General features: G+C 38.3%; 1 protein-coding gene across 5 annotated transcripts in view; it reads left to right on the top strand.

Moving 5' to 3' along the window:
* The window catches only part of otofa (otoferlin a), an 89,236-nt gene that overhangs the window by 17,653 nt on the left and 53,319 nt on the right, over positions 1–18,264 (top strand). For all 5 annotated transcript variants that reach the window (XM_084952128.1, XM_084952131.1, XM_084952132.1 and 2 more), the window contains exons 3-5: positions 5,242–5,330; positions 14,543–14,642; positions 17,661–17,860. In XM_084952128.1, the coding sequence (XP_084808254.1) occupies positions 5,242–5,330; positions 14,543–14,642; positions 17,661–17,860 (389 nt within the window). The remainder of the gene's footprint in view (positions 1–5,241; positions 5,331–14,542; positions 14,643–17,660; positions 17,861–18,264) is intronic.

Genomic DNA, 18,264 nt, shown 5'->3' with positions numbered 1-18,264 from the left:
TTAAAGCCATGACAGTGTGACAGAGTTGCGATGAATCTATGACGTAACCTATATAAGTGTCTGGCGCTGCAGGCCAGCCTTCTTCTGCGTAGCATTAATTACCTTGTGCTCATGTCCTGGTGCTTTATATGCAGTGCCAGTCAAAACAAATAAAATCCTGGCACTTTTTTTCTTCTGGTCTCTCTTTGATGAGGGAAAGTTTCCCCCCCAGAGGCAAATATATTTGTCCCTCATCTCTTCGCATCCATTCTGACATGTTTCGCAATTCCCCTTCAGGAATTTGACATCTGTTATACTGAGGCTAATTCTTTATGTTGAAGCTATGACTGTTATACTCACTGATTCATTCAAGAACTGCATTGAAAAAATAGCAGGAAACTCACAGAATAACTAGTGTTGCACCGGTGCACATCAGGTTACAGAGTAGGTTTATGTTGTAGGGTTTCACAGGGATTTGCGGTTACGTACCTATGCTGAAGATTCAGCAAAGAGTAAAAATCAACTGTGATCATATCAACTGATCCCTGAAGCTTTTTTACTGGTTCATGAAAAGCCAGTTACCATTTACCATTAATAATGAACAAGAACTTTTTTAAAAACATAAAATATCTACTGTAGCTAAGGAAACTGAATCTTTTTTAGAGAAGAAAGCTTTGCTAATCAAAGTGTGCATTATTCTGTTGACTAAAGTTTTGATTTTGTCACCACTGTGTGTCAGTTTTTTCACGGCCAGATGTGCTAACATCTGTGGGATCTTTGCCAGGATGTTCACTTTATTGTAACTTTGTTGCCTCTTCTTTCTCGGTCAAAAAGTCCTCACTTTTTCAGAGTGGTCTTGTACACTCACCATGCACTTCATTGAGTACAGCAGATCTATTACCTGATCACAAAGCAGCAACTCAGGGCATTTAGGCAAGCAGACAAAGGTGATTTAAGTGACTTTGACTATGACATGGTTGTTGGTGCCAGATGGGCTGGTCTGAGCTCCCTAGAGTTTAGAGAAAAGGGTCTTAAAAAGAGAAAATATGTAGTGAGGGGTAGTTGTCTGGGTGAAAATGCCTTGTTGATGCCAGAGGTCGACGAAGAATGGCCAGACTGCTTTGTTCTGACAGGAAGGCTACAGATATTGGGCAATAGAAGATTAGTAAAACATTGCCTGGTCTGATGAGTCTTGAATTCTGTTGTGACGCTGGGATAGTGGTGCCAAAATTTGCCATAAGTAACATGAAACCTTGTAACAACAAATTTACCGGCAGCTTTTGTTGGGGTGAACATGAGCAGGGAGTCTAATACCTGCAAATCTTCAGTAGGTTGTTTTCTTTTAAGTATATTTAATTTTTAACATTTTAGTGCCCTGAGCCTGAAAAAGGAAAATTAAACATTTGGCTAAATCACAACTGTCACATAATCACGTTATTTATTCATGCCTCTTTTGCATTTTAAATAAATAAATAGAGCTAAGTACAGAAAATTGCAGTGCATGCAATCTACCTAGCAGGGTGAAGCGCAAAAAGGGAATCTTCTTTGTCTTGTATATAATATCAAAGTTTTTTCATGAAATAAAAAGCATAGATCGAAAATTGAAAAACTGGTGCTCCTTTAAGGCTTAATTTCGAGTTTAATTTTGCATAGCACAACCAGAAATTGCTCTGTTTGCAGACACTTGTTTACAACTGAAGCCCACCAAGCTTTTCCACTTTCCCACCTCTCATTTTATTTATCTGTACTGTGCAGGTATTTAAACCACTGTAAGCATTTTGTCTGTCACGGTGGCTACAAAAGCCTCAGGCAGCATAAGCAGCTTAAGCTTTCTTGTTGTGGATTCCTGTCTGCGTTATTTTAGCAATAAGTTGTTCTGAATATTATACCAAAGCAACATAACAGACATGACAATGCTATGAACAGATGTTTAAAGGTGGTGCGTGTTGAAAAAATAGTAGGAAAACAGGAAATGTTTACAAGCACTTATACATATAATACGCATGTTTGTATTGAGTTTAGATTCACTGATTAAAATTTGTGGTTCTCTGACTCTGGGGAAATTAATATGGCTGCCCAATCTCCCTGGTGTTGTATAAACAATTCCTAATCACACTGTGGTGTGTATCATATGACTTGAAGTGTGTGTGTTATGCAGTGGTGTGTGTATAGGGCATTAGCTGTGTCCGTTGTCATTTGTGCACCATTAACACCATGCTGGGGCCTCCTTTTCGCACTCTCGGCTGTTCAAACATGCCGGAGGAGATTCGGTATTAAATGAGATGTGGCGCGGCTGTATTAGCCACTACCTCAGACAATGACTGTCACTTCAGGATGTTTTCAGGCTGTGAGGGTGGTGGGAAAGAAGCAGCAGTACTAGCTTCTTCTGACTGAAACCTGGGAACACAGGCTGCAGATCCTGAAGGTTGAGTATACATGGACCGATGGTAATGCACACTTACAGGCCTGGCCGCAGATCCTTGAAGGTCTAACAGTAGCAGGTGGAAACCACGGGATTCGCTAATGGGACGGTCTTGATGGATCTCTTGTCTGACAGCCTGCAGTGTTCTCCTAAGTGAGAGGCCCATATCAGCAAGGGGCGAATTACTTTTAAATCACCTGTGCAACATTTATCCCTCTGCCCTTGTGAAGACTCTTTCCCGTCATATTGTACAGCAAGAGGCTTAGAGGTGATTTACTGAATGTGAATCAACACCTGTATGTATGATGGGGCTAAACTTTACAACTTACCTTTGTTTCTTTTATCTTCTGGTCTCGCCCTGTCATAGTTAATCAACACAGGTGGAGTGAGTAATGCATCACAATTGGATGTCATACTTTATTAATGGAAGCAGTAAAAGCCAATTAATTGCTTTTACCACATCTATCATACTTTCCTTAAAAGGCTAACTGCTAAGTGTTTTATAATTCTCGAGTCCCTTTAGTGTGGGGATTAATGAATCTAAGTAATTCAATCTTCCGATGTAAAGCTGGTAGCAACAAACCTGAAGGGAGTTTGGATATATTACTTTGCTGAAGTCAGCTCTGATTAGAGGTTTGAGAAAGAAAGATTGTTCAAGCTTATTTTCATATAAAAAAAAACCAGTGGAATGTTTTCAGAATAAACTGTGATTTTGTTATATAAATGACAACCAGCAGGTGGGCTCGCCTGTATAAAAGCAGAAGCTTTAGCATTTTGTTGGATTGAAGCATTTAGGTGTGTGTTAAGACAATGCCATAATCTTCCCAGGTATGGATGTTCCAACAAATCTACACCTATGTCAATCCATGCAAAACTCAGAGACACTGCAAAACCCAAGAGCTATATCTCAGACACTACAGGGCTCAGTTAGAATGTTAAAGGTGAAAGTTCATGACAGTATAATTAGAAAAAGATTGAAGAAGTTTGGAAATTTGCACAGGTTGCCAGGAGATGGCCTATTTTTTTAAAAGAACATAGCAGCGCGGCTTAGTTTCATCTAAACAAACCACAAGACTTCAGGAAAAATGTGTTTTGGACAGATGTGACTAAACTCTCATTTGTCCAAAGGACATTGTTTCAGTGGTCAATTTTCATGAAGATTTTGGACTTGTTTTGCTTACTCAGCCGTCTTGCAGTTGCTGACTTGGCGATAAATTCCTCTGTTTACCAAAGTTGTCCACAGTCAAATGCTAAAAGCGGTTCTACAAGCTACTGAATCATAAGGTGCAATTGATTTTTCACAGGACTGAATAAATTCCTGTGAAAAAATTCTTTTAGCGATGTCTGCAGCCAGTCTTGACTCGGCATTTTATTAAGATTGATGCTCTCAAGTCATATCATAGCAGTCCAACTCACTTTAAACAAGCTTTGGATATCTGTTGGCAGTAATATGTTTTACCCACACACAATATATGTTGTTTTTAAAGCTTTCATTTATAAAATAATACAACTACATTTTAAAGAATCAGCCACCTAGATGAGTGTAGAAGAAAAATTTAATCTCATTAGATAGTAAATATTGTCTAGATGTATCAGACTATCTTTTCTGATTCATATAAAATGATAACAACTCATCTGTTTAGATGATTCGATTTAAGTCTCCATATAGACAGCAATATAATTTACGCTCAACAGGACCTTCAAGAGAGATATCGTGTCGATGATTATTTGTCATCCAGTAAAGAAAAATGATTTCAAATGATCTTCAGACTTTGGAAATATAGTAAAACTGTTATTCAGAGCTAATTCCTTTTAAAATGCTAATTAACAGTTATCCCTCAAAGCTATCCTCAGACTCACAAACAGGAGGATAGTAAATACATTTTCATTGGATTTTTGCTTAGCTCCTGCTTTTTCTTGTTTTCACTGATGCAAAAAAAGTTATCAGTAAGCTTGGTTGGTGCAATATAACCTGGAGATGTTCAACGTGATGAATAAAACATCAATAAAAAAAATCCCTCCTGAACAGTGTCTCTGTAGCTGTTGGTGATTTTTAGAAAAAGAAAATCAAGGATACTGCAAAGTAACAGACGCATGCTGACATAGGGCCTTGAATATAGTCCAATACTTTGGTTGACTTTTTTTTTTTGCCTATACTTAAGTGAGAAGATAGATAGTACTTTAGTAGTATTATCTAGTAGTATTTTACCTTGACCTTAAAGGAATTTTATCTAGTAAACAGTTAGATGGTGGATAAATTAATCAGTTGAGAAAAATTGATTTTGGAAAAGTGTTGATAATTGCCATTTCAATATAAAAATAATAATAATAAGTACACAAATCAGATGAATTGGAAGTTATAGTTATAGTATAGTTGAACCAATGTGCAAAATCATAGGCTGCATATAAAAGATAGAATGTGGCCACCATGATGAAGTGGAATAGCCTGACATTAACATAGCACTTGTTTAGTTTTACAGGCAACGCAAAGCACTTTAGACTGCATGTCACATATTATCTCTTGAGGTCAAAACCCTATGCCAGGCTGTTAACATGCATTTATCTTTAATGCTGTCCAGTTTTAAAATCTGAGTCTGCAGGAACTTTTTTGCAACCTCAAGTGGCAATTAGATTAACTGTTTTTGCCATTTATGCAACGGCTCCATCTGTGAGGTTACTGCTTGGAGAAAAGAAGCAATTTAATGTTGTCACTCTGAACATAACAGAACTTGTCACTTTTTTCCATGCATATAATTGATTGCATTTGCATATAATCCGAATAATCAATGCTGCATGTAAACATTAGCTGCAACCTGACCATGTTTTTTTCTCTTTTTCAGACATTTCGATGGCCCATTGCCAGCAAGCTGGATGGAAACGAAATGCTAGAGATCCAAGTGTACAATTACAGCAAGGTCTTCTCCAACAGGTATGGTGCTGTATACTAATTCAAGCCCCCCAGACAGCGCTTCATAGTAAATTGTCTAAGTTTGCCTTCCTGCCTTTCTGTTGCAACCTATGACCACCCCAGACTGACACATGATGCATGTAGCTAACCTAATGAAGGAAACGCTTAAATTCCCCTAGGGGTTTGCTCTAAATTGACTCACCTGTATGCAACAGACTGCAAACAACAGCCAGGGCTGAGTAAGCATCACTCCAGAAAGTGGGCAGAGGTAATGAAACAGTATTAAAGTCTTGGTAACAGGCATATTTATCATTTCACACACTCCAAACAGTCACATCATTTAAAAAAAAAACCCATCCGGTCCTGTAGCTGATGATACAACTGAAAGTTGAGTATCATTGTTTTTAATCCTTACAATATCCGTAGGTTTAAAGACTCTGACATGACAATAATTAAAATATTCACAAGTCAGACAAATGTTTCATTTTTTTTTAAATTGTGTCATAGCTAATATGTTTTTACTGACACATCCCAACCTCACGAGGTGTAATCATGTGAGAACCAACTAAAAATATTACTGTGAGGTTCATCTGACCTGAATCATGAGTGCAGCATGACACTAATAACTTATAATGCTTTGTCTACAAAGAAGAGCCTTATTTTTCTGTCACCATTTCTCGCATGTCCGAAAGAACACATTCCTATTTCATCAATCCAGCCGTCCAACTAGGCCATGTAACTGCTCTTGTACTCCTTGCACATTAGTATTTCTTACATTTCAGATATGTATTCGACCTCTTGATGCTCATACCTGTGTGATGCCTTTTGAGAGCTGCCAAAATGCATGTCACCCGAATACATCCTGTATGAACAGAAATGGAGCAGAATGTACTACTGCTCTCCTAATGTGTTGTTTCTATTACACTTCCCGCATAGACAAGGTGTAGAAATCATTTGTGCAAGGCTGTTTGCGTAAATTGGCTAGTTAAGTAATTTCCCTCTTCTCCTCACTTCTTCAATTTCTTGTTAATTTTTCCTTTATTTTGGTTCATTTGGATGGCGCTGTGCACTTTTTGTGTCCTGCTTGAAAAAGTGATGGACTGGTTGTACCAGGAAGCCAGTCCACCTACTGTGTCCATAACAAATCCAGTCAAATTATACCAGCTGCCCAACTTCTCACAATGGACTGATTGATGTGTCTAATATGGTTCAGACTAGAGGAAACATTGCACCACCCACCCAGTTAATAAAGCACAGTAATGTTAACTTCCTTCTGTGTGTTCCCATAAGCATCAATACATGTGTGTAGCACCAGCTCAATAGTTAGTCTATGTAACCTAATCATGTCTGCAGTGTGCAAATTTAGCTGCATGTAAATGTGTGTAATAAAGAGCTAAATGCTGGTGACAGGTGTGCAGACACATGCTAGATCAAGTCTACATCAAGGCAGATTTGAACTGTCAGCAAGATTTCTTTATGCCATTGTGTGGAAGACTGAAGTTGAAACAAAGACAAATACATTTTTACAGGTATGCATGACAATTAGGGGTCAGTGAGTTTAGGAGGGTTTGGGCAGGGGTGGACGGTTAATTTTCCCAAATGGCAACATGAGAATCTGAGACTTTTGTGGAGGGCCACACCAAAAAGCTGATATCAGTTCACCTCAGTATTAAATCCACAACAGTCCCAGTTTGTTTCTGTATGCGGCCCCTTGGGAACTTTATTTGCCTAATCCTGCTTTAGTGTGACTGTCCTACAATTAGCAAGTCACTACAGCTTAAGAATGCAGTCACCTTGGCTTCTCAGTCACCTTTAACGCTAGTTGTACGAAAAGACACCATAGGGAAGCAGCTGATATTTTTTTAATCTTTCTGGTAATTTTTCTGTCAAAAATTAGCCTTACCAATTCAGAGTGAAAAACTGATATACATAACGTGCTAATCAAGCTAGCTACTTACGCAAAGCCACCTATTCAAAATGGTCTGTAGTTATATGCTCCCTAGCAAAGATGTAAAATCTAACAGATTAAAAATTTACAGGAAAAACAGTATTAGGCTGGGCAGTAACACCAGTGTGAGTAGAACAATGTCTACATTAGCATTTTGCTAAAAGCAACACTGCACCAAAGTAGCAAAGTTTTGCAGACACGTGACTGCTGACCATGTGATATAACTTCTCCACCATTCTGGATGTGTGACAATCACTATTGTGAATGTGGAGTCAGGTGAATAAGGCCCTAGTCAGCAGGATTAAAGTATGATTTATTGGGTTGGGGAGCTGTAAGAGCTGTAAGAGCTGTAAGAGCTGTAAGCTGTAAGCTGTAAACGTGGCAGTGCAGTGTGAGGAAAAATTACTTGATAATTTGTTTGTGAACTCTAGTAGATTTTCTCTCTTTAGAGATTAGCTGACCTGTGATGCTACTTTTGCTACTTTTTGATTTAGCCAACTAAGTTAAACACTGCAAAGCTATCAGTGTAGCCTATACTAAACTGATATTTTCATGCAACCTTTGAAAAACACAAAATGAGCATACTTGAATTTGTTTTGCAAAATGCTTCACAAAAATATAATTTAGCAACACGTTATTTAAAGGTTTAATAAGTTATTCAAAATTCATGACAACTTTAAATGTAAGATTTAAACTTCCAGTTTATAAAATGTCACTTGCTGAGAAGTTCTTAGCTTTGAAAAAAACACACACACTGCTTCATCTATCAGTGTCACACATTAACATTTTTCCCTCTCCTAAGGAAATTCAGCAACTGTACATTTAGCTCATGGATACATTTTGTAATAAACTACACAGAAACATTTTGTGTGTTTACTGATGCTTGTTGAACTGTTTAAAATGTTTCATTTAAAATTATATTGCAATTAAAAAAAACACTACTCAATTTATGCTCACTCCTCATAGCTAAATGCTGAAGTATAGCATACATAACTTTAGGTCTGCACCATAAATGCATCACAGTGAAGAAAGGGATGCGTTGAAGGTGTAAGCAGGCTGTGGGATGCCATTATGTTTGTATTAATGAGCAACTATCTCCATGTCATCACTGGAAGAATGCCAGGTTGCAGTGCATGAAAAATTCACGCATTCAGCAACATTATGCAATAACCTGCCTATCAGATGTAATTACTCATTAACTAAAGGTGCCGGAATGCAATTCCAATTGTTGCTATCTAACTTTAAACTTTGTTAGTCACACAGGCCTAGATACTGGTTCTCAACCAGCTAGCAATCACCGGTCATAGGGGAAAAATGTGCACTCCTCAACCAGCTGGCAGAAACCGCATGATTGCTTTGGTTGCTAGCAGATTGTTGTGGTTGCCCATTGTTGGTGGGCAACAGTTCGGCTTGCCTACGAATACTCCCCAACTACTCATCAAGCCACAGTGAAAAAAGAAAAGTGTGACAAAAAAACATAAACTGTGACAGTTTGCCTTCAAAGTAAAGGAAATCTCTCAATTGCAGTGGCAAGGTGTGGCTTTTTACACTGAAAGTGAACATATCCTGGTTCTGGTTTACATTGCAATTTTTACAGTTTTACTACCACCTGGCAAGTAGTTAGCAAATGTTTGCCAACTACAGGCAACCTGTTAGGAATCTAAGCAATTAACAGGGCATGGCTGTATATTGAATTGACTGTATATTGACTACATATCATATATTGAATATATAATGTGTTGGCTGTGTATATAGAGAGTCTTGTTTACAAAAAAGAAATATAACAAATTCATATAGGTGCAACCATGCCATTGCTCTGACACAGCAAGATTCTCATTCTTAACACTGCATATAGAGTTATAATTTTTTCAGATGTTTTTTCCAACTATGGAAAGCTTTTTCATAACTTCAGATGGATATTAATTCTGCATCATTTATCTTTAAGCAATGAAGGCAATTTTTACAGTTGTACACTGTCAAAACAACTGCTAGATCCATTTTAAAAAACATACATTAAATTCAATTTAAATGCAGAATTGATGCGAGCCATAGTTGCTCTTGGGTGGGAAAAAAACGCTGTTCTACTTTAATTAAACTTTTTCATCGACTTACTTTTTCATAACAGCTCAAGCACATTTGGAGATGGTTGAGCGCAAGAAAAATGTATACTTTGCCATAAGTAGGCAGTAGAGTACATAAGCATAACCTGACACACATTTAAACAGGTAAATAATTCAGTGTGAGTCACAGCTTTTGTGGTTCTTGCACCTGTTCCACATGTCCATAGGCTACTTAATTACCAGGGTATTTGATCTACTTCATCACTGTTTGTACCAACACACTTTAGGGCCAGTGTGATACACCCTGCCACCACAAATGTGATCACATTACAAAAACACAAAGAAAGGGCAGTGATGTGTAATGGCCTCTTTGCTGTAGTGACATATAGACCGTGTTTTATTTGTTTTCTCATGTGGCTGAGAGATTTGCTTTCATATTCGGCCCATCATGAGGTACACTGTGTGGGAGTTATTGAGCACTGAACAGTGACAGGTTATATGATAGCATATTCAGTGTTCTAAACCTGAGGTCAGTGGTGTCTTGTAAGACTGAGACAGAAGCCACAGGCAGGATGCCTGAGGCAGACTTAACAGTAAGCAAGCGAGAACTCAATATCAGCAATAAACAGAATTCTAAAAGGTCCAGATGCACGAGGAATAACCTAAGCGACCAAGCTCAGGAACATAACAGACACCTAAACAAAGGAAAAGGGACTATGTATACGGATAGGGCTACCTGGAATTAGACACAGGTGAGGAACAAGACATAGGGGAGGACAAACAAGGAGGAAACAAAGCCAAAAGCAAGACAAAAAAAATAATTTTTTAGGTGCTTTCAATTGATCCTTCCTGTCCAGCAACATATATAATAATGTGTATGTGTTAGTCCCCGTAGGGAAATTACTCTTCTGCATTTAACCCATTCACCCAGTGAAGCAGTGGGCAGCCACCAGTGCAGCGCCCGGGGAGCAGTGTGTAGGGACGGTACCTTGCTCAGGGGTACCTCAGGGTATGTAAAATAGTATTCACTGATCAATTGAGAGTGGTTGCAAGAAGTTACTGGCAGCTGCTGTGAAATGGAATGCTAAAGCAAAAAAATGGAAACAGAAGCAATTCACCTTCAAAGTAAAACTTGTGCATTTTGAAAGGCGTCTACTTCAGCATTAAGGGATAACTTTTATTTTGAAGACAAACATTCTCCATTTGCAGTTTGCATCACACATTGTTGAGTTTGCTCCTTGGTAGTTAGCTAGCAATTAAATGTAGACTAGCTGCTGTTTTTCACACAATTGTAGCAATCTGCTAGCTACCAAAAAAATCAGATGGAGGAATTTTGTGCAACACTTTCCTTGTGATCAGTTTCACTCAGTGATAGCCAGTTATCTCCAGCAACCACTCTTAAACCAGTTGGCTAATATACAATTTCCCTAGTGGCCAACTGTACCAAGGGGTCGCTGATCAGCCTGTGTGACTGAGGAGTCTTCAGCTAAACAGATAAACCTGGTTTCATTTTTGCTTTTGTTTCAGTGCAAAATGAAAATTGTGTCAATAATAGGCAGATTTTGTCTATGCTCCGCACCCCCACACGTGTCTTTACAAACCTTATGTTCTCTCTTTCTTCCACTTCGCCTCTCTATCCTTTGGCATAGTTTGAAATAAAACAATCAGTCAAAACAAACACATTTAAATATAATTCTTTGTTTTGTCCTGCAATGGAATGTGTCTGTTACAAAGCTGTAAGAGTGCTTTATGTATATGCATCACAGCAGTAAAAGGAGCTAAACTGCAGGACCACACTCAGATTGCCATGGCATGCTGATGGGCAATAAAGCAAGACATAATAGCTTTTTCTATCATTTGCGGTTAAAAATTCTATTAAGCTCATCTGCGTGTGTGAAAAGGAGACAGGGTGTATTGATTGCATCCCCATGAATCAATAGATCATCTTTGGACAATCCGGTGATGCGTTCAGTGAATCTGCTCATATTTGTATTAGTGGCAGCAGAGTGCTTGGCAGAGACTTTCTGGCAGATCACGGGGGCCAAATCACACACTCCTGTCAGCTGTAACATTTCCATTTCACACTATCCTCCAGTTGCACTACCTGCCGCTGCAGTGGATTAGAGCATCTTTGCGAACCCTCTGTCTGCCTTGGACAAAATATTTTACATTTCAAAGCTGAGCTCACCTCTTCTCAAACACACCTGAGCCAGATATTTTGCCATAGTCACACCTTAAATTGAGAAAGAGAAGAAGAATTAATGCAAATTGAAAGGGAAGGGAGCTGAATCATGAAGCAGATGAAAGTAAATTGTTTGCAGGAGTTCAATCAATAATGAATGCCACCTTTGAAGTGCTAAAAAAAAGCGAGCCAGAACATGATAGGCCTTGCTCAGTTCAATTATTCAGCACTTGCAACACGTGCTACAAGGGTTGAAAGGAAATGACAGACCATTTAAGTAGCACTGGATATATTGATCACCCCTGTCTGGTAAAGGAAACAGTGCAGTGGGTTATTAGTAATATTGCTCAGAGTCTCAGAAGTTTCTATTCATCTCAAAATCAAAAGAAAAAAAGTTTTCTGCACAAAGCCATCTATATCCACACAGACGTTTTTCTTTAGTCACGTCAGGCCTGTAGAGCTGTGCATGGAGTTATGCATTGGGGAGCCTGGCAGATACTCACTTTCACAAAGACAGAACCTGCCAGCGCCTCAGGGGAAGCACATACTGTTTTTGGTTTTTTTTAAACCTGCAATTCAAAGAGAAGTCAAGTTCTGGTAGTCTAAATTTACCTCATTATTAAGTTTCGAAGCTCTGCTGACAAATGTAGCCTCACTTTCTACCGTAGTTTGAATTCATCACCACTGACTCCAGAGGAAAGACAAAGTGAGAACAGAAGGTAAAGAAAGAACGAGAGATTAATCTAAGGAAAGGGGAAAAAAATAATAGCAGACTGATTGCTGCTTTTGTTGCAGCTCATTCATTTAATGAGATAGTATTCGAGGGGGGGGGGGGGGTTATGTTGAATTGGAGGTGTCCTTGTGTACATGTGTGTGTTTGTGCGTACTGCAGTCCTTCACTCTATTCTAACTTGTCAGGTTCAGTAGTCCTGTTGGGAAGATCACATTGTTGGCTGCGATCCCTGCAGATTTCCTCTGTGTGTGCATGTGTATTTGCAAGCGCGTGCATGGCAGCTGGTTAACTATTGTTTCCACGCTTTCGTTTTATGATATTGTATCTCCCTACGCGCTCATATCCAGGCTGCTGTTTGTGTGTATGCCTTTCCTTCCTTTCGATGCTCTCTTTGAATATTTATCACCCTGTATGTCACATATGCAGTAGAAATATAAGATGCAGCTTTATTTTCGGTCCATGAGTTATCCGAGGTACGTGTTTGTGTAGCTGTAAACATTGTTTGTCACCACTGTATATGGCAGAAATGCCATATGGTTGGGCTCAATGTGGACTTCAGCACACGTTCTTCATGTGTGGCTGACTGCTCTGCAAACAACACACTTTTATGAGGGAAACTTTTTAAATTATTCAGCAGCTCTAATTGACCACCTGAATGGGGACTGTACTGAGTTTCTACCCACTGTAACATTTTATGAGGTGTCCTTGGGCAGTGGAGAAATCCATCTTATGATCTAAAGTTTGCAATAGGGAGGTACCATTATGTTGGTAATTCTTCAGGGGGTTCTGGATGGAGGCGACGCATTATATCAAAAAATGTTTTGTGTATGTTTCCTAAACGTTCCATAACATAAAATGAAATTCTCTCCTGAAAGCATTATGTTAATTGATCATCAGTCTGTCTGTCTGTCAATCCCATTTTTATGAACACAGTATCTCACAGTTTCTCCACAGTTTGCACAAATATGAATATTTAAGCTTCAAAGCACAAGTTACTACACCAATGTCTGACATGATAGAATATAAAATGACATTTTATGCCTAAAAAAAACCCGTAGACTTCACCGTGATGTCACACTTTCATGGACATTATTAAATGCCATAACTTAGGAACAGAAGAGGAAATGTGACCATATTTCACATTTCGTCAGATACTGAATTGGTGCCGTCAATTTTTGTTGCCTATTCTGAAAATGTGCTGACTGTAAATCTGATTTGTGGCTAGGTTGAAGATGCATGTGCAGCATCCACTTTTTTTTGTAGTGCCTTTATAGTAAAAATCCACATTTAATGCAGTCGTGGCTACAGCAATATCTTTTATAAGAATTAGCTGTACCTCATTTGGACATAATTTATAGGTAGAATAAATAGTAGATGGATAGATGTTTAATTTACAGAGTAGTTTTGACCAGTGTGGAACATTTTTGTGTTATCTGTTTGATATTAAGCATGAAAAATGTCTAAGTATTTTAAAATAGGCAGTAAAACTTAATTCCTATTGCTTATCTGCTAGGAAAATTAGTTATCACAGCAGAAGCAAAAGTCATTTCACAGATGCACTTCCAAACTAACCGGGGGTTTGGGGCACTAATTACTTCATTTGAGATGCAGCATATGGCAGAGTGAGCTGGTGACAAAGGTAGTGAAGTACTTTCTCACTGTCTGTCACTGCAAATGTCCAACAGAAGTAGAAAGAGTGCCAAAGTGATATGGATCAAATTAGACATCTGCAGTGGTCAAAACAACTCAGTTCCCTGCTGCTTACATCCAAAAAAAGATCAGATGTTGTGTAAAATTAAATGAAACCGCTCCAGGATTTGTTAATTATTAAAATCCCATGTATTTAATGAAATATGGAACAAGATGACAAATCAAATTTTAAACTGCGAAATGTTTTTTTTTAATAACAAAGACAGAGACATGTTAAGCTTCTTTTGTCATATTTTTGTTTTCATAATGTGAGTTCACAGCTCTACACTCCTGGTGAGGTAGTTTAGCACACTTTTATAAGAAAGAAATTATGATGTACACAATAAATTTGGCTTGGTCATTGTATTGCTTAAACAAGCAAAGCCTTAAAAAGGGGGGGGGGGGTGTGTGTGCAAACTTTAAAGGTTTAAACTAGGACATGTATGTTTGCATGTGGGTTTTTTTCAAATGCAGTGATGCGAGCGCTCTATTGCAGCATGTAAAACAAAGATAAACAGATGGGCAACAGAGGAGGAACAAAAGACAAGTGACACAATGCCATTATTGATTCTATTGATTTCTGTTTACAATGCATGGCTCTTTGTTGCTCTTTTCCTACAGACTCATTGGGACTTTCTGTATGGTGCTTCAGAAAGTGGCTGAAGAGGGACATCTAGAGCTGACTGACACACTCATCGATGATAACAACACGTCAATAAAGGTAAACTCTCACATTAGAACAATCTACAGACACAAATCAATGTGAGCCAGTCCAAATATTTAGACAGCATTTTCATGTGACTGCACCATCTAATTTGAAACCTTTGGGCCTTCAATAGCTTTATTTCAGTTGTTGGGATTCACTCATAAACCCATATTTTATCGACAAGACAACACAGATAACATATCAAATGTTTAAACTGAGAAAGTAACAGAAAAAATCAAAGCCGTTTTGAAGTGATTGGCAGCAAAACATTAAAACAAAAGCAGTAACAGGGCAACAAAAGGAAAAGTAAGTTCAGCTCGAGGAACATTTTGCAGCTAATTAGACAACAGGGCAGTGGCATGTTTAAGTATAAGAAAAGCATCTTGGAGAGTATCTCAGAAGTAAAGATGGACAGAGGTCCATCAATCACCAGGAAACATTAAAATCTGGTTATTTTTTCTTAATTTGGATTGAAAAAAATTGTGGATAGAAGTCGGCTTGTTCGCTAATGATCCTACTAAACCAGTGACATCTTTTTCAGTGGTAACAAGGAACAGTTTTGAGAAAATAAAAAAAGGGCTTGGATAAACGTACAACATGTTGCCCAACAAGCAACAAATGGCAAAATTAGCAATTTGTTGCTGAAAGTATAGCATTTTGCCATAAAATAGGTAAATATTATTCCCACAAAGATGTTATTGATGTCTTTGCTTTATGAACTGATCACATGTCACTGTTGAATTTACATATTGTTTCGATTTTTCCTAGTCACTAGAAAGTAACACAGGCAGTAACTAACTAGGATAGGCTCCATGTTTAGCCTCACTGAAAAGATCAGCAACATTTGCTGCGAACTTTCAAATATCTTTATTTTAAATTCAAGCAGAGACTCCAAAGTGCCCAAAATGTGTCAAAATGAGTCTAATCTAAAATAGATTTTATTGAATATCACAGTCATGAAAATATGCCTTTACTCCATGGTTACATTACCTTTAGTTAGGTAGCTGAAAGAACCTGATGAACACAGCAGAGGTTAAAACTGGGCCTAAATCGAACATCTAGTTTTGTAAATTATACAACTTACCATACAGCATTAGAATTGAAAGGATTGTATTAGCTTCCAAAATGCATTCACAAGCAAATAGGGGACCATTAAATGGAGAAATCACTCTTGAATTCCACCTGCACTGCTGACAATCACTTGGCCTATAAAGGCACAAGCATGAAGGACCCTCACATCAACGAGGATCTGATGGAAATACAAGTGTGTCGTAGCAACATCAGCACATTTGCATTTAACATGAATCCAGATATTTACTATTGATTGGAAATTTTATTTAAAACCGCTCAACCGAGAGCAGTTCAGTGGTGAGGTTGAGAGTGAGGCTGATTTAGCAGCGAATGCATAATGTAAGAGTGAGTATGTATATGGAAATGAGGGCAGCACAATTGAGTGTGTGAGAGAGAAGCCAACCATATGAGCTTTCAAACCACCCCAGTGTGCAGAATGGTGTTCCTGGAACCGGGAGCACTGATGTGATGCTTCTGAGATGATGACACGCAGCATGGGAGAGCTTCAGGGTTTACACACATTGCACACATTGATGCACATATCCACAGACATATGTGCAAGTCGCTTCTCATGAAAACAGGAGAACTGTATCACTGTGCGTCCCTGTAGCAAAAAACTGGTAAAACTAAGCCAGACGTAACCTGAGAGCAACACTTTTTCTTACAACCCTGCACTGGTGTGGTTGCCATAGAAACAAATCGAACTCCTCGCGGACCACAGCTATCGCCTTGTGAGGATATAAGGAAGAGCTGGCGACACGGAGAGAAATGGAGGGGAAAGGAACCGAGAGCCCCATGTACATTTTTTTCCTCATCCATCTTTGTCAGTGGAATAAATTGGCTGCTCTGTAAAAAAGATCAGGTCGTTGTCAGGAGGCTAAAACTTGTCCAAACAAGACTCCCAAGAAGGCACTAAACACACACTAAAGTGTGTGTTTCTGTCACCCATGTTTCTGACCTGGATTAAACAAGCAGTTAGTGTCAGTCTGAATTCCCCCAACAAATACCAAGCAGAAGACATCATTTATTGTCCTGTCAAGTTTGTTTCTACCATCAAGAGCTTTTTCTACACAATTAAACTGATATAGACATGCCAAGACTATGTATTACTGTGTTGTCTATTGTTTTGTTGTTGTTTATTTCAGTGAACTACAAGCTCAGTTTGACTTGTGTGTTGGTTGTAGCATATAAAGACTCACTCATGGCTCAGTGGTTGGTGCACCCTGTCAGTCAAAGCTGCCTCTCAACTAATAATGATATAAATGAGTGTGTTAAATTTGCTAATGGGTCCAAAATCTGTTTGTCTGTTTTTTTTAAAGATGGTTTCTGCTCCAGAGTTGTGGATTTAAATACAGGAGTTGAAAGGGACTCACTCCGTTTATTGACATTCTCAAATTGGCATAAATGCAGTCTTCTGACACTTTAGCACACATCTTAAGCTAACATGTTGGTCTTGGAAAACTGTACAATCCCAGCTTAAGTTTTTTAATTCATGTGGTAGTTGACGCTGTAGGCATTCTTCCTGTGCCGAAGAATATGTTAGATTAAAATAACTTTACGGCATCTGCAGATAACTTGCTGTTTCTCAAGCTTTAACAGCATACAGCGACATGATATTGATGGCTGTGTGAGTATGTTCTAATGTCTGGATACACTGCAATTCTAGCAAATAAAAATTATATATGTAGCAAGGGCAAAATGTCTTTTGACTGTTTCTCAGTTAGAGTTTAAAAAAAAAGTGTTTATCAGACCTAACTTCTAACCATTAAAACTGAAGAGAGATTTTAGATATTAGATAATGCTTCAAATTAAATGGCCAGATTAAGTACTTGAAGTCATTTAAAGATAAGCTGTACGTCTTTGCTTCTGAAAGATTTACTATGATTTTATCCAAATACTTTGAAGCCTCGTAACACCGTTTCAAGTAAGCTCATTTTCATTCATTCACTATTTCATTTCCAGACCAATGTTACCATAGAGATCAGGTATCAGCCGATGGATGGCATGGTAGGAGTGTGGAGTGACGGGGACTTCTTGGATGTTCCTGACGACCGTGATGGGACGTTTTCCTTTGAAACAGATAGCTTGCTGTCAGGACAAAGCCACGGGTCAGGGGCGTCCCCTGGACGATCTTTACATGGATCCATACCAACCTTCAGAAAGTAAGTCAAACATAAAACCATCTCTACATTAGAACATAGCACATTACAAATCAACTACTCTTAATTTGCCTTTTTTTTTTTTTTTTTTTTTTTTTTTTATTAGTTTTTCTGTTTTCTTAATTTGCCTTTTAAGATTAATGTGTTGACTTCCCAAACAAGATATATTGTTTTAATTACATGATTCACTTTTTAAGAAGTCAGTTCCAGTAACAGCACTACTGAGTCACACGTGGGTGAGAATTACTGACTAGTTCATGCAACATCTGTTATGATTACAGAGAGAAATAAACAGGAAGTCTGTTTTTTTAATAAAGACTTTATTGTTCCACAAACGAGCTGTTATAAGTGATCAGCTGATCATCAGTCTATGGTGTAGACTTGACTATTGTTATTGTTTTTGCAAA

Source organism: Perissodus microlepis, chromosome 15, assembly GCF_051167445.1.
Source record: "Perissodus microlepis isolate ML-2025 ecotype Zambia chromosome 15, ASM5116744v1, whole genome shotgun sequence".
In the NCBI taxonomy this organism is placed as follows: domain Eukaryota; kingdom Metazoa; phylum Chordata; class Actinopteri; order Cichliformes; family Cichlidae; genus Perissodus; species Perissodus microlepis.
Note: the sequence above shows the minus strand (reverse complement) of the source record. Positions and strands in the feature narration are given on the sequence as shown.